This window comes from Mycotypha africana (assembly GCF_025528875.1).
Source record: "Mycotypha africana strain NRRL 2978 chromosome Unknown BDF20scaffold_2, whole genome shotgun sequence".
Taxonomy (NCBI): Eukaryota; Fungi; Mucoromycota; class Mucoromycetes; order Mucorales; family Mycotyphaceae; genus Mycotypha; species Mycotypha africana.
Window position 1 is genome coordinate 2,911,682 of NW_026515726.1, and position 24,834 is coordinate 2,936,515.

General features: G+C 39.5%; 9 protein-coding genes across 9 annotated transcripts; 4 read left to right on the forward strand and 5 right to left on the reverse strand.

Annotated features, from left to right (window-relative positions):
- The first annotated feature begins 1,651 nt into the window (after window positions 1–1,651).
- On the forward strand, window positions 1,652–2,411 carry BDF20DRAFT_855228 (uncharacterized protein). Its single transcript, XM_053080234.1, has one exon. It carries the CDS (start codon window positions 1,796–1,798, stop codon window positions 2,282–2,284), a length of 489 nt encoding a protein of 162 aa, XP_052939712.1. The 5' UTR covers window positions 1,652–1,795; the 3' UTR covers window positions 2,285–2,411.
- Window positions 2,412–2,647: 236 nt separating this feature from the next.
- On the reverse strand, window positions 2,648–4,158 carry BDF20DRAFT_970559 (DNA glycosylase; the record flags this gene model as incomplete). Its single annotated transcript, XM_053085015.1, has 5 exons — window positions 3,971–4,158; window positions 3,811–3,854; window positions 3,470–3,729; window positions 3,080–3,388; window positions 2,648–2,992 (listed from the first exon to the last, which is right to left on the reverse strand). Exons 1-5 carry the CDS (start codon window positions 4,096–4,098, stop codon window positions 2,648–2,650), a joined length of 1,086 nt encoding a protein of 361 aa, XP_052939713.1. The 5' UTR covers window positions 4,099–4,158.
- A 330-nt stretch (window positions 4,159–4,488) lies between these two features.
- On the forward strand, window positions 4,489–6,599 carry BDF20DRAFT_813720 (kinase-like domain-containing protein; the record flags this gene model as incomplete). The annotated part of the gene is made up of 8 exons (XM_053076905.1): window positions 4,489–4,871; window positions 5,046–5,394; window positions 5,491–5,555; window positions 5,674–5,770; window positions 5,840–5,999; window positions 6,088–6,198; window positions 6,275–6,379; window positions 6,463–6,599. 8 exons carry the CDS (start codon window positions 4,489–4,491, stop codon window positions 6,597–6,599), a joined length of 1,407 nt encoding a protein of 468 aa, XP_052939714.1.
- Window positions 6,600–8,260: 1,661 nt separating this feature from the next.
- On the forward strand, window positions 8,261–9,454 carry BDF20DRAFT_815648 (mitochondrial carrier domain-containing protein; the record flags this gene model as incomplete). Its single annotated transcript, XM_053077100.1, has 3 exons — window positions 8,261–8,663; window positions 8,752–9,092; window positions 9,191–9,454. 3 exons carry the CDS (start codon window positions 8,261–8,263, stop codon window positions 9,452–9,454), a joined length of 1,008 nt encoding a protein of 335 aa, XP_052939715.1.
- Window positions 9,455–9,754: 300 nt separating this feature from the next.
- Window positions 9,755–11,474, reverse strand: BDF20DRAFT_833211 (P-loop containing nucleoside triphosphate hydrolase protein; the record flags this gene model as incomplete). The annotated part of the gene is made up of 5 exons (XM_053078618.1): window positions 9,755–9,955; window positions 10,024–10,778; window positions 10,860–11,068; window positions 11,148–11,329; window positions 11,439–11,474. The coding sequence occupies 5 exons, from the start codon at window positions 11,472–11,474 to the stop codon at window positions 9,755–9,757; spliced, it is 1,383 nt and encodes a 460-aa protein (XP_052939716.1).
- Window positions 11,475–12,849: 1,375 nt separating this feature from the next.
- BDF20DRAFT_855243 (hexokinase-domain-containing protein) lies at window positions 12,850–14,693 on the forward strand. The gene is made up of 2 exons (XM_053080235.1): window positions 12,850–13,530; window positions 13,701–14,693. Exons 1-2 carry the CDS (start codon window positions 12,934–12,936, stop codon window positions 14,481–14,483), a joined length of 1,380 nt encoding a protein of 459 aa, XP_052939717.1. The 5' UTR covers window positions 12,850–12,933; the 3' UTR covers window positions 14,484–14,693.
- A 627-nt stretch (window positions 14,694–15,320) lies between these two features.
- On the reverse strand, window positions 15,321–17,660 carry BDF20DRAFT_855246 (uncharacterized protein). The gene is made up of 7 exons (XM_053080236.1): window positions 17,541–17,660; window positions 17,394–17,422; window positions 17,136–17,311; window positions 16,923–17,041; window positions 16,777–16,848; window positions 16,679–16,710; window positions 15,321–16,559 (listed from the first exon to the last, which is right to left on the reverse strand). Exons 1-7 carry the CDS (start codon window positions 17,599–17,601, stop codon window positions 15,618–15,620), a joined length of 1,431 nt encoding a protein of 476 aa, XP_052939718.1. The 5' UTR covers window positions 17,602–17,660; the 3' UTR covers window positions 15,321–15,617.
- Window positions 17,661–18,514: 854 nt separating this feature from the next.
- Window positions 18,515–21,991, reverse strand: BDF20DRAFT_327247 (uncharacterized protein). The gene is made up of 3 exons (XM_053075204.1): window positions 19,498–21,991; window positions 18,889–19,427; window positions 18,515–18,817 (listed from the first exon to the last, which is right to left on the reverse strand). Exons 1-3 carry the CDS (start codon window positions 21,809–21,811, stop codon window positions 18,596–18,598), a joined length of 3,075 nt encoding a protein of 1,024 aa, XP_052939719.1. The 5' UTR covers window positions 21,812–21,991; the 3' UTR covers window positions 18,515–18,595.
- Window positions 21,992–22,213: 222 nt separating this feature from the next.
- Window positions 22,214–23,995, reverse strand: BDF20DRAFT_833215 (uncharacterized protein; the record flags this gene model as incomplete). Its single annotated transcript, XM_053078619.1, has 4 exons — window positions 22,214–22,266; window positions 22,355–22,634; window positions 22,723–22,884; window positions 22,973–23,995. 4 exons carry the CDS (start codon window positions 23,993–23,995, stop codon window positions 22,214–22,216), a joined length of 1,518 nt encoding a protein of 505 aa, XP_052939720.1.
- Window positions 23,996–24,834: the final 839 nt, after the last annotated feature.

Below are 24,834 nucleotides of genomic sequence, written 5' to 3' on the forward strand. Positions count from 1 at the left end.
CGATTGTAGCAATGCATGGTTACGGTTTCATAACATGAGTTGTCTACATAGTCCAAGAGATAAGATACAGCTTCAATGGCAAGTGGGGGCATTTGTTGGGTTTTTTTCTTGGATGTTTTGTGATAGAAAAGGCCCTTTTTTTTTTTTTTTTTTTCTTTTCTGTTAGCTATTTCCATTTTTGAAAAATGTGTCTTTTTATCATTATCTTTTCCAAGCATACTATTATAAAGCCTTTTATAATTGTGTCTTGTGTCTTTTTTAATTGGAAAAGCACTCTTTCGAACAGACAACGCACATGATACCCTCTTGTTTAGCTTAGGTAATGCTGAAATGAAAATGCTGTGCGTCTGTCAAGCCAGTAAAATCCGTCGTGTCTATTGCTGCAGTTACCTCCTTCAGTACGAGGAACGACATGAGCGGGTAATTTATAACGTGTAATGAGGGTTTGACCTACGAGAAACACTTGGGAAAGTTACTATTGGTCTGAAACACTCTTTAAGGGGAGAGGGAGGGGCATAAAAGGTGTTCAATGTCATTTATCATTGCTACCCGTTTGAGGAGCCTATCACTTCTTTTTGCACGTTAAAAAAAAAAGTGACTTGTTTCTTTATGTAAATAAATAATGGCCTAAATTCATTAACCGCGGGAATTGGTAATTTAGAAACGGTAAAAAAAAAACCAGAGAATGATTCGGCATAGGCAAGCCTTCTAATTGCAAGAATCTTAAAGTTTCTTTTTAAATGCCATGCCAAGCCTTTGTTAAACTAAAATAATGACAATGTTGCATGATTTGCATGAGCATAATAGGACCTTTTTTTTTTTTACAGTGCGAAAAGATTCGGTTTCTCTTTTCCAAGCCTGAACCGACGACTAAAGCGTAATGCACCCCAGCAAATCACAATCACGCAGGAATACTTTACAAACTAAAAAAAGCGAAAGAATTTCGAAAATAGAAAACGTGTTTTATATTAATTGTGGATTTCTTTGGAGGTAATGAGTCCCGGTTTCCCGTGTGTTATCATTTAAAATGGGTTTTTGGTTTTTTGTTGAGAAATCAAACATATAGAATGATTTTCTTTTTTGGTTCCTAACAGGAAATCCATACGCATAACATCCCACACGGGCAAAAACTGATCTATCGTGGGTTCTGTTTTTTTTTTTTTTTTTGTTATTCCCTGGAAAAAACCATCTTTTTCCTTTTTTTAGTTTTGGAAGGGAAAAATGTAACGATAAGGCTCTTTTTGTGTGTGTAGGTGTGGCGGAAGATTTCCCTTTTTTGCTGAGTGAAAAAAAAAGACAGCATCAGGTTACTCGTATTTTACTTTAATAATTTCAATCCAAACTTTAGAATTCCATACGTATTTGATATGAATTTTTATTTTAGAATTCTGACTCGATTAAGTTGTGATATGTGAGTAGACTGTCTGTGCTCAGGTCCACTTTTTCCCTGACAACATTTTTTTCAGGAGTAATGAATTCTTTCTATCGTTCCATTTTTTATTTTTTTTTGCAAATGAGTTCATATTTGATTGGTTGTAGTTTTACCAAATCAAGAAAAAAAACTTTTGCATCTGAGGGTAGCTCCGCATTTTATGGTACGTTACAAAAATGAGGTTTTTCTTTTTTTTTGTTTGTATTTTTTGATAGATCACAGAAAGTTTCTTTTTTCTCTGTTTCCCCTTCAATCTCCCAAATTCATATAAATTCACTTGAATTTCGTTTTTTTTTTTCTCCCTCTCTTTCTATATCTATTTATCCTAATTGCATATACGTTTTTTCTCGCATCCACTAAGAAATGGCATCTGCAGTGTTAATGTCTACAAGCCCTACACCCACTGAGTGTACTTTACGTGATGACAACAAGTCGATTTCCATCTATGACAGCCTACCTATTCTCGACGTCTGGTATTCGAATAAGCACGATGATCTGGATAAACAACTCAAGCAAAAGCATCAAGACATTTTACGTCGTCATCTCGAGTCTCAAAATAAAAGAAGGAAAACTGCTTGCATTCAGTCTGTTTCATTTTCTGCAGAGCCGCCGTTAGTTCACCATTATGAACATGAACCATCAAAGAATACGCATTCACCATCGAAAACTCCACAGCGCCCACAGCATTCTCATAAGAGATCAAACAGCAGTTCTGACTTTAAGGAATTCATCAGGCATTGTACCAGCAAGCTCTCACGTCAACTTAGTAGTGGTAGCAGCAGTCATTCTGCTACTGTTCCTGTTGCTGTGGATGCCACTGCCAAGAAAGCTCATCATCGTCGTTCAGCATAATAAATAGCCATGCACGTTTTTTAAGCATGACAAGAAAATACCAAGCGTATCTTTTGAATGTTCTACTCATTTGCTACTACTATTACTACTATTACTACTACTACTACTACTACTACTACTACTACTATTAATACTACTATTAATACTACTATTCATACTACTATCATGACCACTACCCTAACTTATTCTGAACGTATCACTACTATCATTTTGAATATTTATATACTCTGCTTTTTAATTGGATACGCCTAATATCATCAAACAACATCCATACTATTGCTTTATTTACTTTTCTATCTAATGAAATACCATCTACCACAAGTTTAATAAAAGTCAAGTTACGCAAAAATTTAATACTCTCAACTAGAACGATGCTCGTTTTTTGACTCTTGTTGTCGTACTTGTTTCAACCGTGATCTTTTTCCTTTTCTTTGTTATCTGGGTGTGTTGGGTACCCTCCTCTTCTTGGATGGTTGTCTCCACTGTCTTTTTTACTATTTTGAATGACTTCAAATCAGCGGTAAATAGAACAGAATGGGCCCAACCACTATAATCACCAAAAATAGCTCTCAGATGATCGCCCACTTGCAAATATAGTTTGTGGTTCAATGCTTTTCCTTTGTTCTTGAATCCATAATCTCTCAACGCAATTTGCCACACATGAGTATCCACAGGTATTGCTTCAGGATGGTCCAAAGACATGAGACACTATCAAACACAAAAGAGAGTAAGAAAGCTGTAGGTCGTCTATAACCATTAAAATGGGGGAGGGGGGGGGTGGGGGTTCAACTTTACTATACAATCAGCCACTTTAGGACCTACGCCCTGTAACTGCATGAGTGCTTCTTTGGCTTCCAAATAGGGCTTCTCTCTCAATGTATTCAGCCATCGTTGTCCCTGTTCTGGATAGTTTTCCTTGATGAACTTGGCAGTATTGACAATGTATTTTGCTCGATAACCAAATCCCAGGTCTCGAAGCACCTTCTCGGTCGACCTATGTTCTTCGTCGGCCAACAATGCTTCTAAACTAGGGAAATCATAGAACTCTTCTTGATCATCTACAATAGCTATTTTTTGCCCAAACTGCGTACATAGTTTATGAATCTATGGGGTAATGTGCGTGCAGCATATCATAAGAACGTTATCTATCAAAGTTCTCTTCAAAGTGATTCTTTCCTATCTTACCATTTGCGATATCCTTGTAATATTGTTGTTACTTGAGCAGATGAAGGATATCAGATTCTCCCAAGGATCCTGCCTCAAGATACGAATTCCTTGGAAATCGACAGCCTTTTCAGCAAAGTTTTGGTCTATTTTGGACCAACTATCATAACATGATTTCAAGGAAACCTTATCCAATTGGAAGTAGTCTTTAAGGATCGATTCTTTTTCTTTTTTGGATGTCTCATCCTCCTCAGAAGGATAACCAATCATTATACTGGAGGCTAATGACAAACAAAGAACATACGAACAAGGTAAGTTTTTTGTCGTTTTGTTGGTATTTACTATCTATTGTTGTTATTTACGAGTTTCTTTGAGTATGATTAGGTTTCCTTTTAAAGTTGAAATCCTATTTTATTTTATTTTTTGCATTTTGGAAAATAAAAAAATATTTCTTTTTATTAAAAACAGAGTTGTCAATTCAGTAAGAAATACTGCTCAATACAATCCCAAGCCATCACAAACCATTGATCTTTATACTGTCTCCATCGGAAAGACTGCCCACAATGAAGAGTTTTGAGTCGTAATTCATGAGGTGAAATGCATAAATCTTTCCATAACAGATGAGTTGCGTTGATTTTTAAAATGCTCATTGTCAACTGAAATGGTCCTGTGTTCTCTGCCAACAAAAAAAAAAAAAAAAAAAACCTTAAAAAAAAAAAAGGGAGAGATAAGGCACAAAAAATTTCTATCAAATCTCTCGTCTCTTTCCTTTGTCTTTTTTTGTTTTTCTTTCCAAGCCCAGTAGCCCTCGCCCATTTCAGTCATTCATACTCGTCTGTTTGCTTGCCATTGCAAGAATGAAGGCGAAGAAGGGCATTTCGAAAGCAGCTAGTTGTTCCGAAAATCTATGCAGTGGTTCTAGTAACACTATTCAAGCAGCACCACAACACCCACTGCAATCCTCCTTGACGGAACAGGTACTAGAATCCAACCGCCAAAAACGACTTTATCGGTACAAGACCGTTGAACACTACTTTCGAATGGTGGAGGGTGACAGACAAAGCGAAAAGAAAGTGAATTATTGTATAAGAGACGATGAGAGCAAGGAAACATCGGATCAGCCATGCAGAGACCTGCAGCGGATAATAGAGTGGCGCCCGGACAGGGAGGTCCATCGTACTACTACTGCTGCTCCACCTGGCCAGACCGTCAAACCCAGAAAGACGGCTCAACCCACCTCTCTCGAATCTGTTCTCGTCAGAGATCATGACGGCAACTACCAATATCTCAAAAACGACAGGTGGGGCTGTATCGTCAAAAACGACAGCATGATCTATCCCTTAGTGAAAAACCTCTCTAACCGTTGTCAAAACGAAGCGGCAGGCTACTATGTCGGTACCGACGATGTATGTGACATCAAACTGTCCCACCCGGACGCCAATCCACGCCACGCGTTTATTCATAGCCGTCTTCGTCATAGGAACGGTGCTGCCTACGTCGTTGCCTTTTTGAATGATCAAAGTGTGCACGGCACCTGGGTCAATCATGTGCGCATTCACAATAGAGACATTGAACTCCACACCAACGACGAGATTAGGTTCATGGATCCTGAACGGTATCCCGACCTGGCTGACAATCCTCGATTTCAGTTTCTGAAACCTGAAGGACGCTTCTTCATGCCCACCAAGCCTTCCTCTCCTGTAAAGCTGATTCATTGTCTGTACAGAATAAAGCAAAAGCTGTCCACTGGCGCCTTTGGTGATGTATTGTCAGCTGAGTGTAAAATGACACATAAGCAAGTCGTCATAAAGATCATACCCGATCAGGTACCTCACTCTCAGCAGCAGCAGCAGCCGCTGCGGATAAATAAGGAGACGAAGAAGAAGCCGAGACAGCCCAAATTTTATCTGCGAGAAATGAGTGTTTGTCTCTCTTTGCCCTATCACGTAAGTTCTTTTTTTTTCTATTCTTTCACAAAAGCACCACATCATCCCGAAAGCTTCTCGTGGGGGGCGTACTTATTCTTCATTGATTTTCTATAGCCTTGTATCATTCAGATAAACCGTGTTTTTGAATCCAACAACAAAATATATATTGTCATGGAATAGTAAAGTATCTTTTTATAAAAGTGTAGTCTTTGATGACTACTCTTAGTAGTAGTAGTAGTAGTAGTCGTCGCATGGACACGTAGGACCTGATCGCTCATTTTGCTTTGACTCCTTTAGCGGTAAGGACGGCGATTTGTTTGAAACAGTATTAAAAAGTTTTCTGGAAGAAGATCAAGTCAAGATTGTGTTTGATCAAATAGCGCATGCTGTGGCGGTAAGAGTGTTTCGCTATTCCGATATTGAGTAACGTTACGCTTACTTTTTTGGTGCTCCCTGTCGATAGTTTTTGCATGACAAAGGCATTGTTCACAGAGATCTCAAACTAGAAAACATCATTTTATGTAATAGGGAACAGCTAAAAGTCAAAGTGTGTGATTTTGGAATATCCAACTTTATCCAAGATGGAAAGCATCTGGAAACAAGTTGCGGTACCATCAATTATGGTAAAGTATGCGTTGGGTCATTCCCCCTTTCTAATGAAGTTGTTTGTCCCCTTCCTTATGGATTGCTTTTCTCTTTTTGAAAAACTAGCTGCCCCTGAATTACTGACAACGCCACGATCCTATGGTGCAGAAGTGGACATTTGGAGCTTGGGTGTTTTATTATACACAGCGTTAGCCAGTAATACACCGTTTATGCAAAGTAAGATTCTTTGAATCATCTTATTCAGTATTTCCTCTGCTGGATACTCATTGAAAAGAACCGTGACAATTGACAGTTAGTAGCATTGATAATCTCGAAGAAAGAGCAAAGTTGAAGGAACAAATTAGAACAGGAAATTACAACTTTCATCACCCTGTTTGGCGAGGAATCAGTGCAGAAGGTATATTTCAATAAGTTGCGTTTTTATTGCCCATTGGTTACTGACAGAACCACCTACAATGGATGCACGGGGGGGGAAATTAGCTAAAGACCTTATCCAACATATGCTTGATATCAACCGTGATACCAGATATACCATACAAGACGTTTTACGCCATCCCTGGTTACAACAATTAGAGGTAATGGATGTCATTACTATGAATAAAGTGGCGATTTGCTAATGGAGCAACCCGTATTTGGATTTTGTTCTGTTCATAGGATCCGTCAACATTAAAGGCAGGCTATAGAAGAAATCCCGAATTGGTCGAATTCCTGCGACATCAACAAAATACCCAGCCAACCAATATCGCACCATGAAATCATGTCTTTTTCAGCTTTTCTTTATGAAATAGTTGTGAATTGTTTCAAGATATCCTATCAAATCATTTATGCTTTAAATTTGTTGCTATTCATCATTCCCTTATGGTTTAGACAAAAAAAAAGAAAAGGTTTCATTTACTTATCGCCATTTGGCTGTACTCAGTAAACATGTATTTGACTGACACTCTATGTGAAAGCTTGCTTGCCGTATGTTCCAAGTATCACATTCATCATCAAAGCATCGCCATCATGTGACAACCGCCTTCTCTAGTTACACGAACAATCGATGAGTTTCTCTATCTTTGTCGAACCTATATGCCATGTCAGGTCGAAAACTCTATCATGCACATTCTAACATCGTAGCTGCAATGGTTTGTCCCGCAATGATTCGACCCACCTTTTTTCCGGACCCTTGAAAAGGAATTTCTCTGCTCAGCGTTGGTTTTTGACAGTACAATCTCATTCGTTTATCAAATATGAGCAAAGAAAATTCCTAGTCAACGGTAGTTTTGGGAAAATGTGTAAGCGATCCATGTACATTGAACTTGGCTTGTTTTCCAGAAAGGGGTGGTTTGGTTTAACGAGTGTACTGTTGAAGGACTTTAATGACCGTGGCTTTACATGCTACACATTTAAGCACACCCAAGTCGATCATTCGTATTGGGAGTTTTCCCCCCCCCTTTCGGCTATTTTACTGCGTAGAGAAAACCACCCACATTGCCCAACTACAGTGTGATGAATGTGTTTCAATTGCTGGGTCCCAAGTGACTCGCTTTGAGGAAACTACAATGTCAAAGGAAAGATAGTTCGACCATGCCATGTTGACAGCCATCCCTTCTTTTTTACGATCAAAAGTTCCGTCCGTCTACCTTCAGTGCCAGTCATGATGTGGCAAATGCACTTGGCCAGCTAGCTTCTGCCGGCAGCCTCTAAAAAGTAGAGTAAAAAGGTTTCTGACGCTGACTGGTTAAACTAATCCAACTCTTTCCTTTTTCCTTTTGCTTCGCTGTTGTGGCGCTCTATGTCTATACTAACATTCATGACCCTACGATTTTTCTGTCTCAATTCATGAAACGTGGGCGAGGCTTTTCTCTGCGCTGACAGGCTTTGCGTGCTGCATGAATGTGGGGAGAAAGGAACTATTTGTGATTGGCTGTCTGTACTCATCGGAGAAAAAAAAAAGGGAACCTTTTCGTTTGGTTGTAACGTTAGAGAATAGGAAAAATCAAATGGTAGAAAACAGAATAAGAGAGGGAGAGAGAGAGAGAGAGAGAGATCATCATTCAAAAGAAAGGCTATATCATCATTTCGTAGACGGTTTAAAGCCGTTGTAATGAATCGCAAAAGTTATCATGATGATCCAGTCGATTCACCCCACATTGGATAACATCATTACACAAACCGCTGTCACAAACCCTCTTTTTTCTCTCCAAAAAAAAAAAAATAAAAAGTGGAGAAAACCCCACGCCCTTCCCTTGCTGTCACATCGAACGAACTCTTTGACATAGTCTATATATAAAACATGCTTGCTGTGGTTTCGTCGCCAGCGACGAGCATAACGACGACAAAGAGTTCAGCAAAACAACCCCTATTACCAGCGACTTCTTCTTCGAACAGAACGTTTGTACAATCACCATTCTGGTTCGGCGGTGCAGCATCTTGTATTGCTACCTTTGTCTCTCACCCGTTTGACCTCACTAAAGTTCGGTTACAGACTTTAAAAGTAGACGGTATATCGGTATGGAATGAATTCAAATTGCTAAGCCCTTCTCGCATGTTTAAGACGATGTGGACAATAAGCAGAACAGAAGGAATGACAGCATTATATCAAGGCCTATCAGCCAGTCTTTTACGACAAGGCACCTATTCAACGATACGATTTGGGCTGTACGATAAATTCAAATACGCAGTAGCTGGAGATAAGAGTAATGTCTCTCGTCCTATTCATTGAGTTTGTAGAATGGGGGGGCTGGTTGGAAAATACTTTTCCCTTTACTCACTATTTTTCATTAGAACCCACACCACGTCAACTGATCGTTTGTTCAACACTCGCAGGGGCTTTAGGAGGAGCCTTTGGCAACCCAAGTGATGTCGTTAATGTGAGGATGCAGAATGATGGACAGTTGCCAGCCAGCCAAAGAAGAAATTACAAAAATGTCGTGGACGGCATGATAAGAATTTGCCGAGAAGAAGGTCCTAGGGTCTTATTGAGGGGTATAGGGTCCAGTACGAATCGAGCCATTCTGATCACTGTGTCACAAATGTCGAGTTATGACATGATCAAACAAGCGTTTATAGACAAGTGCCAGTGGCGTGATGGATTGACAACCCATTTTCTATCGAGTTTACTGGCTGTAGGTTGACGTACATGAGAGAGAGGGGAAACGAACTTGTGTGTAGGATGAGGAGAGCTTATTTTTTTTTTTCTATCCCCGTTTCATCTGGTATTTAGGGGCTTGTGGCGACGACTGTATGCTCACCTTTGGATGTTGTGAAAACTAGAATCATGAGCGCACGGAATCACGATGGAAAGCATCCGCTGAAAATTATGTCACATATGATAAAAACGGAAGGTGCAGGTTCACTCTTCAGAGGATGGATGCCAGCCTTTGTGAGATTAGGTCCACATACCATTGTCACTTTTATTGCATTAGAGCAGATGAAAGAATGGCATAGAAATTATAAAATGAAGCCATTAGAAACGATCCACCTTTAATTTGATATATAGAAGTCTCTATGATACCCCCCCCGCCTCCTCTCCCGCCATCCCAATGGTTACGATAGGGAGGAGGTGTTGAATAGATGGGCTAATTAAAGATGGGTAGAGCATTTTATTGTTTTGGCCGAGTTGGAAAATCGATCGACATGGTAACATTCTATGTACATTATGAATCTGTTTTGGTGTTGGGCCATACCCCCCCCCAAAAAAAATGCAATCTCTCGTCACCTATTCCTCTCTCCCCATGTTTTGATATCTCCCCATGGCAGATAGAAATAAAAGCATAGAGTGAATGGATTAATTTGCTTGCAGGCCGTCTGAAGTAAGTTCAAATCTCTTGGTCACTGCACGCGGAATTTCTTGTTCATGATGAGTGACCATAATGAGAGTCTGATCAGGTCTCATATGGTCTTCTAGCCATGTATGGACGTTACGAATCATATGACTATCCAAGGACTGAAAAGGCTCGTCCCAGATGATCAACTCTGGCATTTTGACCTATCCGATTTTCTAAGGATGTGAGTGCACAGATAACACTTTGAATCAGAAAATAAACTCCAACCTACCAGCGATCGAATCAATAATACCATTCTTTGTTCGCCTGTTGACATGTCCTTCAAGGATCGATGTAACATCGTGTTCATACCAAGCTCAGTAAACAGTCTTTGAATGGTTTTTGTTTGTTCTCCATTCAATGGGCGAGGAACCACTACATCAAAGAAACCAGTTCCTGCTGCCTCTAAAGCCGTCAGCATTTGGTTAAAGTACAAATGAATTTCAGGGCTCACAAGGCCCACTTTTTGTTTGATTTCCCAAATGGACTCTCCAGTACCACGACGGCGTCCAAATAAGGAGAGATCATTTGCATAGGCTTGTGGATGATCACCGGTCAAAAATGACAACAGAGTTGTTTTGCCTGATCCGTTGGGCCCCAGTAATGCCCACCGTTCTCCCTTTCGTACCGTCCAATTAATATCGCGTAAAATAGGCCGTCCACTATACGTGACTTTGACGTTTTTCATCTCTACTACAGCTGGACTCGTCATAGAGGTTGCTTTGTTCTTTTGTGCTAGGCTGTTCTTCTGGTTTTCTTCCTCAAGTCTCCTTCTCTCGGATTGAAGCTCTTCTTTATGCTTGTGTAGGTATTCATGGGACTTGCCCTTCCAGCAAATCCTCATATGCTTTAATTCGATGACATCGGTTGCCCAAGTAGGAAATTCGTCCTGAGGCCTTAAAACAAGCACCATGGGGACAGATGACTTTGTTGCTAACTCGCCAAGCAGGTCTAATAAATGTTTCCGGTGGCGAGTATCCAAACCCACTATGTTTGTTTGTTTTTTGGTTTTTTTCAAGTCAGTCAAGAGAAAATGGGTGTCACTTTTTGCATTTGTCTATCCCTTACTCAACGGCTCATCCAATACGAGCATCGATGGGTTCCTTAATAACGCTCGTGCTAGTCGTGCGCGTCTTGTCTGTCCATTAGAAAGTTTAACAAAAGATAAGGGCAGTAGAGTGTCAATATTCAACTGTTGAGCCACGCGATGTATCTCCTCTTTATTTTCGTGAGCGCTCTTCAAATAATCCATCAGTGTGGTATCATTATCAGGATCGCTTCATAAAAGAGAATCATCAGATTCGGGTTTGAGATTTCCCTTTGTATTGTAACAGACAAAAAGGGGAGTCTTCTTACCTGAAATTGAATCGCTCTTGGTAATAGTGATTTGCATACGAGAACGATCCTGAATTTTCTTTAAACGAAACCAGCTGAATATGGTCCGATACATAACTGGATTCTTTTGAACCACCGTTAGAATGAATGATCGGCCATTTTCCTGCAGAGGAAGGTTGGATAGAATGCTTTCCTGCAATAGTCTGTTTTAGCGTAGAGAAATCGTCCAGTCAATGGTTGCTTTTGGGGGGTGGGAGGTTTATTCCTTTGCTTTTTCCTTCACTCAACCTACTTCTGCCAAGGTTGTCTTACCGGCACTGACAGGGCCCACGATGACCAAACGCTCATCGCTGTTCAGCTTCAGGGAGAGGTTTCTAAAAGCCGGCTCTTTTACTCCGAATCGATGTACCTGGGCATTGTCAAATTCCACTAGCGTTTTTTTTGATAACGTCAGCGATGAGGAAAAGAAACGATGCGTCGCTTGATGGTTGAAAATGCAAGTCCATCGTTTAGAGCTGGATTGACATAGCACGCGCATCTTTGTGGAATAGATAGAAGAAGAAAAAAAAAAAAAAAAAGAGATAGAAAGACAGGTACAGAATAAAAGCCCTTTAAACACTGAGTATGTTACAATGGATACATGGTGCAACAAAGATGGAAACTTTAATGCCAACATAAAAAAATAGCTACCATTGGATAATTTAAGTAGTCTGAAGAATGACACGTCCTTCATCATTTGGGGGGAGGGGGGCGGCCAAACTGGGCTATGTGCCCATGGAGTGGAGCACTCGCTTTTAAATGAGCATTCTACTTTAACAACCCTTGTTTGGCAATGAGCTTATTATTGTAACTTCGCCAACAACCATGGAAAGAACAGGGTCTGGGGAAAAACTGAGTTGTTGAATCATCCCTTTTGCTTTCGGATAAAATAGTGGCCGTGTCGCTTTTTCAGTGTTCTTAAATTGATGGCTTATTAACTTATTTATTAAACGGGCTTACTAGGCTTATGCGGTCATAAGAAATGTCGATTCTCAAGGTTAAGTTTATTGAGGGATGGAGTAGAAAGCCAGTAGGAACTGTTGATGTTTTTATCAACAATGACGTTGGGAAAACTCTATAAATGCATGGCTTTCCCCCCTCCCCCTCCCCCCATTTATGCGTCCTTTATCAATCATGTCATTTTTTCTCGCATCCACCCTTTAAGGTCCGAATGACTTGGTAGACGGCCCTTAACCGATTATCTAATCATTGAAAGCTTTTTTAAAAAAAGGTACTTTATGCCGCCTATTGAAAAAAAAAAAAAAAAAAAAAAAAAAAAAAGTTATACCGTGAGGGCAACTCACATAGACAATGAAAGGCTATATAAACAAGGAACCCCATGGGTACATTGTGGAAGCAAAACAGCATGCACACACGACTACCCTATTTCGTAACTGGATTTCTCCATGATGACCCATGATCTTCCGCTTTATATATACTTTTGTCAATAAGAGGTGGAGCAGGTTTTATATCTGAAAAATGCTGAATTTTTCGGTTTTACCCGTCCTTTTCACGGACTGGGAAAAAGCCCAATTGTGTGAGTTCTTTTTTCTTTTTCTTTTTTTTTTTTCCATCCCACACTGTTTTGCCTTTTTTGTCAATTTTGAAAAAAGAAAAAGGGAAAGGTTTGGAAAAAAAAAAAAAGAAGGGTCACACTTCAACCATTGTATATAAATTAAAATGGTCTTTAGAAGCATTTTCTCTTCTTTTCCGTTTTTCGTTTTTTTCGTCATCTGTTCATTAACAGCATTATATCAATTGTAAAAAAATGGCCCCTACCTCTGCTACCATCAACCACAGCAACTGGACCGACGCTCAAAAGAAGGCTGTCGACACTATCGTTGATCGTTTCACAGTCGATGGTGAAACCTTAAAGAAGATCACTGACCAATTTGTTGTAGAAATGAATAAGGGTTTGGATCAAGAAGGCGCTACTGTTGCCATGATCCCTTCTTTTGTTTCTGGTCGTTGTACTGGTGATGAAAAGGGTAGCTTCTTGGCTCTTGATTTGGGTGGTACCAATTTGCGTGTCTGTCAAGTCAATCTGTTAGGTGGCGGTGAGCATACCATTCGTCAACAAAAATACGTTGTCTCTGAAGAATTGAAGTTGGGTCCTATGCGTAATCTTTGCGACTTTATTGCTGATTGTGTTGATAGTTTCTTGACCGAAAATGGTACTAGCAGTCAAGATGCTCTTCAATTGGGTTATACTTTCTCTTTCCCTATCTATCAAAGCAGCATTAACCGTGGTGTCTTGAAGCAATGGACCAAGGGTTTCAACTGTTCTGGTGCTGTTGGTAAGGATGTTGCTGTGATGCTTCAAGATTCTTTCCGTCGCAAGAATATCAATGTCAACATTGCTGCCGTAAGTATGAGGGGTTATGTTAAGGCAAATGAGAAGAAAGGCATGGAACGAAAAGAAAAGAAAAAAAAAAAAAAAAAAAAAAAAGAAAAGTGAAACCATTCATCCAACTTGTCCATGGCTCTTAAAATTTTTTCCCTTTTTTCTCTTCACGCTCGTGCGTTTCAATGTAGATTGTCAACGATACCGTTGGTACTCTCATGGCCTATGCTTACAGACATCCCAACACCACCATGGGTGTCATCATGGGTACTGGTTTCAACGCCGCTTACTATGAAAACATGAAGGATGTCAAGAAATGGAAGGGCGACAAGGACCAAGAAATGGTCATCAACATGGAATGTGGTGCCTTTGATATTGAACGTCGCGTCTTACCTATGACTGTCTACGATAACAAGTTGGATCGTGAATCCATCAACGTCTATCAACAATATCACGAAAAGATGGTCGCCGGTATGTATCTCGGTGAAATCACGCGCAATGCCCTTTTGGACCTGATCGATCAACAATTATTGTTTGGAGGTCGCTCCTCTAAAGAATTGAACAAGAACTGGAGCTTTGAAACTGCTTATATGTCTACCATTGAAGTAGATGAAACACCAGACTTGTCTGAAGCCGCTCACATTCTCGAATCCGTCCTTAATATTCCTTCTACCACTTTGGCTGATCGTCAAATTGTCAAGACTATCTGTCATGCCGTTGGTCTTCGTGCTGCTCGTATTGCTGCTTGTCACATCGCTGGTGTTCTCCGAAAGACGGGTAAGGTGGGTGAAGAAGCTATCATTGCTATTGACGGCTCTCTTTACGAATTCTATCCCTTCTTTGAACACAACATGCGCCAATCCATGAACGAAATCTTGGGTGAAGCCGACAGTGCCAAGGTTAAATTTGATCTTGCCAGAGATGGTTCTGGTCTTGGTGCCGCCATCATTGCTATGATGGCCGCCAAGAAATAACAAACTCTTTGACTTTTTTTATTCACCCATCTTTCATATTCTCATCCTCTCCACCCCCAACCCCCTTGTAACAATAGTATTTTTACTTTTTTTCCACTCTTATATACATCTTATTCATGTATAGACATCACTTTTTTGCATTCTGATTTTTGTAACATCAGCCTTTTATTTTATCAGAAATAAAATGTATATTTTATTTGAACGTGCCATTTATTTTTATGCTTTGTTCCTCTTTTTCAAACAAAACAGATATCAGATCGAAACCATTTTCAAGAATCCGTTCATGTAAGGGGCGGCGGGAGGTGGATAGAAGGTTCTTCTTTGTTCTATTTGTCGAGGACCGGTGAAACTGCACTTTTTAAAGCGTTTCATTAAATCTACTGGCCTGGAAGGAGCTTGAATATCATTGTTGCTTTCATTGTTTTTAGAAATATCCCATTTACAATGACCTTGTGCATAAAAGCGCGTATATCGGATGATTTTTTTTCAAAAGTTTCAAAGATCAATGCCGTGTTGTTATATCTGGTTTTTTTTTTTTTTGGAAAAGCAATAGACAAGCTATCAAAGTACGCGAGTCGGGTATGATTGACTGCTTTTGCTCCTATTTATATCCACCATCGAATGGAATTGCTCTTCCAACAGTCTATCGGCTAAATGCCTATAATGACTCACCTATCAACAGCTTTTATAACCCGCGTGCTTTTTCACAGCCTGTCAATAGCTTGACCAAATACAGAAAGACGCGCAGGAACATTATTTTTTTTTTTTTTTTTTTTTTATCTGAACAAGATCAGAAAATCAGATAACTTTAATCATTCAATGACAGATAGTAAAAGACCAAGATGATGACAAACTGGCGAATTGCCTTTAATAAAACTTTGAATGTAAAGCCCATGGATACTTTCCGGAAGCAAAAAAGGGAGGGGGGGGGGAGGTGAGGATACAATTCGCTTTTCGACTTTAAAATATGTATAAAAGAGAGATGAGGATAGGATAGGCTAGGGCGTTGAAGGTCCTTGAAAGTGTTGAGCAGGGGATATCTGTAGATACGCAAGTCAATGGGGATCGAATGCTGCTCATGCCTTTTCCTCCTTGACAAGGGCGACCGACCCTTTCGTGACGATCGGAATACAGTCAGAAGTGTTGCGTGGTAGGAGCTGAATTCCTGCTGGAGTGGAAATGACTGGAACGATGACTGCCCATGCCTCCTCTCCTGGCCACGGGACGACCACCAAATGGGTGGCTCCCTGGTTCAACTCCAACACTAACATGTCTTCTTTTGAAGGGGACGGTTGAAACAGCATTGTTCCCTGTTTCATATTCATCAGAAAGATCGTCAGAGAGATCGTCATCACTGTTAAAGATTTTGTGAGCTAAACGATCTGCCCCGACGACGTTGGCAACAACCTGAGGGGTGGTGGTGATGGTGGGGGGTATATTGTTTCCGTAAACAATGGTGTCAACCGAATTGTTGTTGTTTTTGGTATAATTGGAAGGTGCTAGTGTTTGGTTTAGTCCGTTTTTTTGTACGTATTCGTCAAGCCATCGACAAATATCTTGCCATCTGCTTGCACTGAAGTAGAATCTGTTATTATCTGATTTCTCGTAGAAATATCTACGAATGTTTAGAAAATCTCCAATGAAATTTTCCATTAATCTTGGGCGTGCAATCATCATTATGTATCTTGCAAAAGAAACAAATTCTATCATTTTAAAAGCTACATGACGATTATCATGTCTATTAAATACAGTTGGTTCATTTGCAGCAATAGACTTCATGATCCCTAGCGCTCTACGTAGTCTTTCAACTATGTCAGCATTGGGAGCTTTATCCTCCGCAAGAAACTTTTGAAGATTGACACTTCTGAAATATTTCGGTTCAACAGCCACACTATAGTAAGAAAGTGCAATGGCTTTGAACAATTCAGAGTCGGCTTTCTTAGATAGAGCTTTGACTAACGGCTGGAACTCTTTTGCTAGTTGACGGCACAGAGCAGCCAAAGGTGTGTTTGTTGCTTTCAACTTGTCAGCACTGGACAGGGAAATACCCAATTGGACTCTAGAAAAGATATTGAACTAAAATTCAGGGGGAACGAAAGGGAAAGCGAATATGGGCATAACGGAGGTAGAAAAAGCAGGGTTACAAACAATATCACATTGTAGGTTTGTCTTTTTCGCTTGGTCAGCCAACTTACCTCGTCCTCTTCAGCAATGTCTGCGTATTCCACTATCAACAAATTCAAACATTAATAAAGGGAAATGTTGACCTGCGAAGGGATGTACACTACTTTACCAGCTACGAATTCAAAATCATTAAATGTATCGAATTGTTCTGGCGTTAAAAAATGCGTAGGTTTGATATTATCTACAAAAACCATTCGTAAGAGTTACATTTTCTTTTGGTTCATTTGTTCACTGCAAATTTCAGCATGTCCTTACTTCTTAATGCACGTTCAGCTTCAGTATCATTTTCACTGATCGTGGGGTCATCCAGATAGTATCTGTTAATAGTCTTTCCTGACGATGTATCAACATAAGCCACTAGATTCTTCATAAACCTTTTTTTTTTTTTTTTTTTTTTTTTGCACAAGTATTTTTTGAGCTACCCATTCATTATAAACTCGTCAAAATTGATTCTTTCCAACTATTTACCTTCGAATGGCGGCTAGTCTTTGTTTACCATCAATAACAACCCGAATAAACTTCCCGTTCACAGCAAGTCTCACTGCAAACAACAACGGTGGAATATAATAATTATTCAGTACCGAGTCAACCAAATCTCCCATCTTTTCGGCATTCCACACAATATCTCTTTGGTAAGGAGCATCCTGTTGATTTACAAAAGCATAATGAATAAGTTTGTTTTCTAGTGAATTATTTCTCGCAACAAATGGGCAAAAAGCTATTTACAACAAACACCTCTCCTTCCTCAATCATTTCTAAAATGAAGAACAATCGGAAGAGAAAGTCAGACAACATGTAGAGCTCCAATGTCTGCATCGCGAAAGTGTATCTTACAATACACTACGCTATAGTCTTTCTACTTGATATGCATACTATTTAGTTTCCAGAGAGCGATGGTACGCGTTCTTGGTTTTGGCAATACGCTGGACTCCATTCAATTTCTTTCTTAAAATAGTCTCAATTTTAAATAATTCTAACGGGAACAATAAAAGAACAGAATGGACTCTAAAGGTTACCCTTTGGCCCGGCTTTTTAAATAATAAAAAAAACCTCAAAAGCTCAAATAGAAGTCACATTCATGTGTTCCTCGATCAGAAGAAAACTCTAATCATAGCTCATTGACTTGCATGGAAGTCATGATAGTTGTGTTTGGTAATCATGGGTAAAATACACGCAGCGCTTGGATCTGCCGACCTAGCCGATGTAAAACTATCAAAACCCTCCACACTTTTGTTTCTCTCTTCCTTTAATTGCTCTTTATTACAAAATACATGAAAACGTACTTGTAGTTAATACATGTCACTATCAGATTAAAAATATAACACCAAAGTATATTAACGTGAGACTGATGGAGCCAAGATTTATACAGTTTGGTTTGTGGGGGATGACGATCGAACTATACCAAATCGATTGAGAGGTAGGGATATACTTTTTGCGGGTATTGAGATGGAACTATCGTGTTTCATCAATAAGAGAAAACGCCTTATTGTTCAAAGCTTCAAGCCTTTTTGTTATGTACATGGTCTAAGCAGTAGAGAATTGTCAGTTTTCTTAAAGAATCTATTACCATGCGTATACTCGTTGGTGAATGGATATTACCTCGTCAATTACCAACTTTTTTGAAATTAGCATTTTAATTTGCTCGTCATTCAAAAGTAAATATCGTCGTTTACGCTTAGATCTTGTGGATCTTGTTCGATTTGTTTTATGAAGGACACCATCTTCTGCTGTAACCATCAACTGTATATAGGGTACATATTCCATCATTAAGATGTTTTCGTTGGGTTGATTTAGGTATGAAAATGATAGCAAATTTTCGGTTGCTTCTTTGTAGTCCTCTTGCGCGAGTATTCTAAAGCTCAAATGTTATATTTCTTCCCTTTGCCACACATGAACTGATAGATATTATCCAAAAGTTTCTTTTTGGCTTACCTAGTATCGCAGAGTTCGTCCCAATAGCTGTTTTCCTCAAAAGTCAATTTACTCCACTTTTCTAAAGAAGACGATGATTTACTGTAGATATCATTGTTCAAAACAGATATACAGGATTCCAGATCCTCAAAAATACATGCGGGTTTGCCTTCAATAGCTTCATCTTCTTTGTATAAAGTGGTATAGCCGTTGATTTGATCAATATCAGATCTTTGTACCTTTTAACCAGTACGGATTTAGATCAGTTACTCTTTGTTATCGACCCGTTATTTTCTCATCTCGTCCTTACCATAGTCCCTCCATGCTTCCATGTCAACCAACTGTCTACAAAAGCGTTGTTATTCAAAGCCTGCAAAAAATTTTCCAATCGTTGTCTTTCCTCTTTTTCCTTTCCGTCCTTGTATCCATCATTGGCGATCACCATTCCCTCAGTATTGTCAAGTTCCAATAATTGATCATAAGCGATTGCTAAGCGGAATGTGTTGACTGCGAGTTTAGATGGTATACATTTCTTTCTCATATCCACTAAACATTCTATGCGATCGCTTTCACTACGACTATCAAGCGAAGTAGCCGCTGTAATGCCAAGATGATTCAGGAACATTGATTGTTGCTTTTTCGCCGATAGTTCAACATTCAAAGTTTGTATAAGCTTTCGTATATCATGACCGAAAAAAGCTGTGAAGCAAAGTAAGTCTTTAGGATCAACGATATGGCCTTCAGCATAACATAGTAACCATAAATAAGGCAGTAATTCTGTTTCTGTGGGTGGCTTCAACTCAAGGACGATTTGCAGACAAAGATTTTCGAAAGGAATTTGATCAGGATCTACAAAGCAAAATAACTTAAGAACAACAACGGTCATTCGTGTATTTCACCTTACAATGTCTTCTCTTACCATTACAAGTCATTATAATAGGTCGTTTACTGCTTTGTGACAATTCGATGACTGAGTTCCAGAAACCTTTATCTTCTTCAAATAGGATATCTACCTCTTCCAAAAGTATCAAGCTTTGCTTGGTTGTGGCTGCCATTGAAGTGGAGGTGGAAGAAGACAACTTTTTCTGAAGAGGATCTTTCTTTCGCAGAAAATGTTTCAAGAGTCCTGGTTGCTGTTGCGGTAATTCAGTAATAGGCTCATCGTTCGCTTCTTTGATTCCGCTAGGTATGTCTGAGATGGCTCCACTATTGCTTTTGTCGTTTTGATCAATTGATGCGGATGGTTTGAACAAGGGATTTAGCCTTTTTCTTTTTCTTTTGCTCTTTACTTCTCTACCGTCATCTGTAATGGTTGACCGAGATGTAGAGGGCTTGTCAACAAATAAAGAAGCAGCTGATAGAGGAGGTGCGCTGCCAAATGCAACCAAATGATTTTTGGTCATATCCCCTACCATGGAGATGATATCCTTCCCTGAACGTCTGGTACCTGAATTGATTTCAAATACTTCGTAGTCTAATTGATCTGCAACAGTATATACAGCAGCCGTTTTGCCGATACCATGATCGCCGATCAACAAAATTATATTAGACTTCATCGCGTCCTTTTGCAACTGCAATTTTTTCTTAGTAGCTGAAGCCGGCTTTAGCACAAAATCATCATCTTCGTCGTCATCATTATCGTAAGCGTTGAGAGCACGTTGTAATCCATTGCTATGGAAGGTGTCCTCATCGTCCATAATGATATCGTCTTCCATCATAGCTAACTTTTTCTTTTTTTTCGTAGCGCGCTTTGTCTTCTTCTTCCCGTTGGCTGTTGAGGAAGCTGTAATAGGTTCAATTTTCATTTGCTGCAGCCAGTCTTTCAAATACATAAAATTATGCCGGGCGCCAAGTAAACCTTCAGCCGTTTTGGGTCGATATTTATCTGTCCACTGTTTCTTCATATTCTCTCGAACGAAATAGTCGTTCTTTGGTCGATTTTTCGTGTCAAATATGGATTGAAGTAGAAGGACACAGGAAGAAAATGTATGCCAGTGAGGAAAATAAGCATTAAGAAAAGCCTCCACGTCTGTCTTTGTTATTAATTTATGTTTCGAATGAAAAGAATGGCTATTATTGCCCGTCAATTTCTGTTTATTTTGCAGTCCTCGTTTAAGTTTTTGAGATTGGAAGAAAGCTGTCTGTCCATTTTTTATGATGTCGCTTATATTGTTACCTTTGCTCTTTGAACGAAAGGCTGGCATTATAATTCCTTGATCTGGAGTTTTTGTTGGATATTGGATTGATTTGTCTGCAGCTACAATGTGCCCTGTATCAAATACATCAGGATTCAGCCTTGAGAATTCATGATCATTCTTCTTATTTTTGCGATGTTTTGACTTTTTAGTGCTGCTGCTGCTATCGATACCGTATACATTTAACAAGATTTCTTTTTCAAATTCGTGATATACTTCTTCGGGGTCATGGTAAAACTGAGGCCCTTCCATCAAGGTTGCAAAAGAATCTGTACAGTATTCTAAAGCTGGAGGTGGAGGTGGAGGTTTTCTTCTTGTGTGAGAGGATGTCGAAGCCCCTGGTTTTTGTTGCACTCGTCGTGAAGGGAATGTTGGTTTTGAAAACTGTCGTGCTGCTATTCTAGCTGATTTTCTAGATGGTACTTCTGCCAACTTCTTTCTTGGTCTTCCTACTGGATTAGAAGTAGCCTTACTTGCAGTTTGCACAGTGTTTGCAACTTCCGTTGTCTTCTGAAGTTCTTTCGTGTTTGTATCCTCTACAGCGCGTGAATCAGTGTTGATATTTGCCCCTGCTTTATGTGTCGTTCGCTTCGTTCTCTTTTTGGGTCGAGAGTGCTCCCCTTGCCCTTTCTCATTTTCTCTTTCTTCTCTTTTTTGGTCTTCTATAGCTGCTGCTGTTGCTGTTGTTTGTCTTCCTCCGGCGGTAGCCACCTTTCTCGGTCTTCCACGGGTTGTCGGAACTTTAGTTTTTGCTACATACGGATTATTACTTGAATCAACGAGCTCTGCTTCCTGTAACGATGGGGTAGATGGTTTAAGGCTGTTTAATAAACTCTGTTTTGAGTTGTCTTGCTTTTTCTGCGTTCCTTCTGTGGCAGATGACAGTGATGGAACAGTTGCGCCATTCTCAACGGACGCTGTTACAGTTGCCGAACTCAGAGGCTTATTGATGTTTGTTGTCGATGAAGATACATAAGGGCTTGGTTGCTTTTGCCGAGGCTGAAAGAAAGGGTGAACCACTTTACTCAATTCGCTCATCTAGGCTCAAGAAAATGGTTGAAATATAACAAATTTTGAAAGTGAGGGGAATAATTTTAAAGCGCGTGAAAGACACGCCTTAACTTTTTTTTTTTTTTTTTATTCGAATGAGCTCTGACAGTAGCGAAGCGCGTGCTCCATGCGGAGATAAATAGGCTGACTTCGTCTCGTCGTCGTCGTCAAAGAAGACGTTTTAATGCTATACTGCTGTGCCTTAACATGAAAAAAGTACAATGGACAAAATTAGAATAAAAAAGAAGAATGTGCAGAAATGTAAGTATATAGATGACTACAACCGTGAATAGATATATATATAAGGAGTCGGCGTGAAAATCATTATACAAGTCATTCAATAATACGTTCAAGTAACAAGCTTTCGTCGTGGCTGCTGATGCCTTTGGTTCAGCTTCCGTTGTAACGATATTTTATCTGTAGTAACGATGTTGGATTGCTTTCTATTATCATTAGATGTGCTTGACATTATATAATTGCGGGTATATATACTGTTATTCGTCTGTGATGATGCTGGTGCTATTGATGTACCTATGCTTAATGAGGCCTGTTGTAAATCTTCCTCGAGATCTTCATTCACTTCACTGATGATACTGTCGCTATTAATAGTGGTGCTATCTTCCGCAGCTTCTCCCTCGCCTTCCTCTATCTGGTTGTAATTCGATAACACTCGACTCAAAATCTTATATTCAAAATCAATTGATTTTTGCCCCTGCTCAATCATATGCTCCGTAATCTTTTTTAATCTTTGAAATACTTCGTCTTTTTCCCAATCATCATCTTCATCCTCATTATGTTTTTCATCGTTAATCTATTTGAAGATATTTAGAGGACAGGCAAATTAACAACCGAGCTTTAACTTTAAGAGGTGCGCAAAACAAGATATTTCCAAGTTTTACCAAGTAATTCTGCTCGAGCGATAATATGGAAGACGTATTCGAATCGGGTGATGTCTTTTCTTTCCTTAGCTGATTTAGTTGTGATGCTTGCTTTCGTACAGTTGCCTCCAACATTGCATTGACAGTTAATAATGAACTTATAGATAATTCTAAATCTGCAATCTATTGAATACGCGCATCAGTTGGTAAAAGCATTTTAGTCAAGGGCACATAGAAGAATAGTTCGAAAGAATGTCATGCTTTCAAATACCTTCCTATTCACTCTGGCCTCATTAATAAAGGTATCATCCTCGGCATCCTCTGGATTTGAATCTACGAGTTCATTGTCAGCCTCCTCATCTTTAGTAGTTTCCTCTACTTCTTGAGTGTGTAATCTTTGGTTCTTAGCATCTGTTACTTCGTCTTCTTCCACATCATCATCATCAGTAGACTCTAAATCATATCCATTACCGAGCGTAGTCTTGTTGCTATTGCTGCTGTCAACTGTGGCCGTTATTAATGGTGGCGGGGAAGGCAAGTCATTTTTTGACGGTGCAGCTGAATTAATGACACCCAAGACGGACCGATAGGGAATAGCAGCCGCTTGTCTCGGACTGCTGTTGACGGTGCCATTATTGCTAGTGTGAGGGTGAGTAGTAGTAGGAGACATCGGTCTATTATTATTGCTTGCTGTATACGACTTTGGTGTTTGTACCTTCTCATCAGGAGAATGGAGACTGATGGGTGATGACACCAAGAAAGATTTTCCTGATCGTTGACTTTGCTGCTGGTGTTGTAGACCATAGTGCGATGATGGTTGTTGTGATAGCTGTTGATGCTGTGAGGGTTTATAGAGTTCTATAGGTGGCCGTGGAGTTGTAATAGTAGTTGATACATTATTACTCTCATGATAATAAGACGGCTTACGATTGATACCACTATGATAATTGTTGTTATTATTCGCCGTGGGTGGATGGTATATGTTCAGAGTAGGTTTTTCCATTGCTGACTTTATAATATTCGCATTGGCTATTCTTGGTTTGCGGGCATTATTGCTACTGTTATTACCACCATTGTAACTGTGGTAGGAGACTGTTGACGGATTGGCAGAATGGAATGAGCCAGCATGACGTCTTGTAGCTGTCGCTGTTGGTTGTGACGAACTACTTGCTGTGCTGCCGCTACTACTATGACTTAAGCTTTTATGTAAAGCATAATTGCTGTTGGCGGGTCTGATAATGTTTAAAGCCTTGGGTTGACTACTGCCAGTAGTAGCGGAAGACTCTTTAACCATCCTATATTAGTTAAACGAAAGGGATAGGAATAGTAACCGAGAATGATGAAAAAAAAAAGAAAGAAAAAAGTACAAAAATTGTCCTGATTATTTTCTAAAAGCGGGTAAAGATACTATCACTACTTGTATTGCTTACTGCCACCAGTTAAACTTTCATTTTTGTGCACCCTCAATTAAATATCAAACGGTTCCCTGAACATTCTTCATCAAGACATAATTTCAATATGAAAGATGTTCAATGTAAGTCTGTCAACCGCTTTAATTCCAAGTAAAGAACCGTATAGTCCGCTTCGGGGATTTTCAAAGGGGAAACAGTGTACTATGAACTGTAGACATATCACGATTAAGCTCTGAATTTGTACTCAAACAACCCTCGGCTGTCATATTAAAAAAAAAACAAACTCGTGTTGCACTTCCTGTAGAGATAGCCGTATTAGGGCTGCTGTTGTCTATTTACATTACGCTTCTGAAATTAAAAGAAAAAAAACTGATATCATCCCCAAGTTGACAGCCCAGAGAACCGAGCGTTTTATTTATGAGACATATCCGATCCTTTTGAAATCATTAAATTACAAATGCTTCTTAATTTGGGGTTGCTTTTCATGTCATTGGAACAACCACCCAAACAGCTCGAATTAGGATAGCTTCGGAATCATTACGTGTTTTTCGAGGCTTTTTCTGCTTAAAACTGTTTGTATATCAAACTGCTGGTATTGATCGACTTATTGCAGTTGGTCGACTGATGGCCCTAATTGAGGAGTAGTGGCTAGATTAAGATATGTGCTGCCTTTATTTATTATTACAATTCTCTAATCATTGAATTAGTGCTAATGAATGAA

Coding starts and splice junctions, on each gene's coding strand:
- BDF20DRAFT_855228 (XM_053080234.1), top strand. CDS start 1,796: ATGGCATCTGCAGTGTTAATGTCTACAAGCCCTACACCCACTGAGTGT.
- BDF20DRAFT_855243 (XM_053080235.1), top strand. CDS start 12,934: ATGGCCCCTACCTCTGCTACCATCAACCACAGCAACTGGACCGACGCT. Junction 13,531..13,700: donor TCAATGTCAACATTGCTGCC/GTAAGTATGAGG, acceptor GTTTCAATGTAG/ATTGTCAACGATACCGTTGG.
- BDF20DRAFT_855246 (XM_053080236.1), bottom strand. CDS start 17,601: ATGGAGTCCAGCGTATTGCCAAAACCAAGAACGCGTACCATCGCTCTC. Junction 17,423..17,540: donor CGCTCTCTGGAAACTAAATA/GTATGCATATCA, acceptor TCTTCATTTTAG/AAATGATTGAGGAAGGAGAG. Junction 16,711..16,776: donor TGATTTTGAATTCGTAGCTG/GTAAAGTAGTGT, acceptor ATTTGTTGATAG/TGGAATACGCAGACATTGCT.
- BDF20DRAFT_327247 (XM_053075204.1), bottom strand. CDS start 21,811: ATGAGCGAATTGAGTAAAGTGGTTCACCCTTTCTTTCAGCCTCGGCAA. Junction 19,428..19,497: donor TATTATAATGACTTGTAATG/GTAAGAGAAGAC, acceptor TTTGCTTTGTAG/ATCCTGATCAAATTCCTTTC. Junction 18,818..18,888: donor GGAAGCATGGAGGGACTATG/GTAAGGACGAGA, acceptor ACTGGTTAAAAG/GTACAAAGATCTGATATTGA.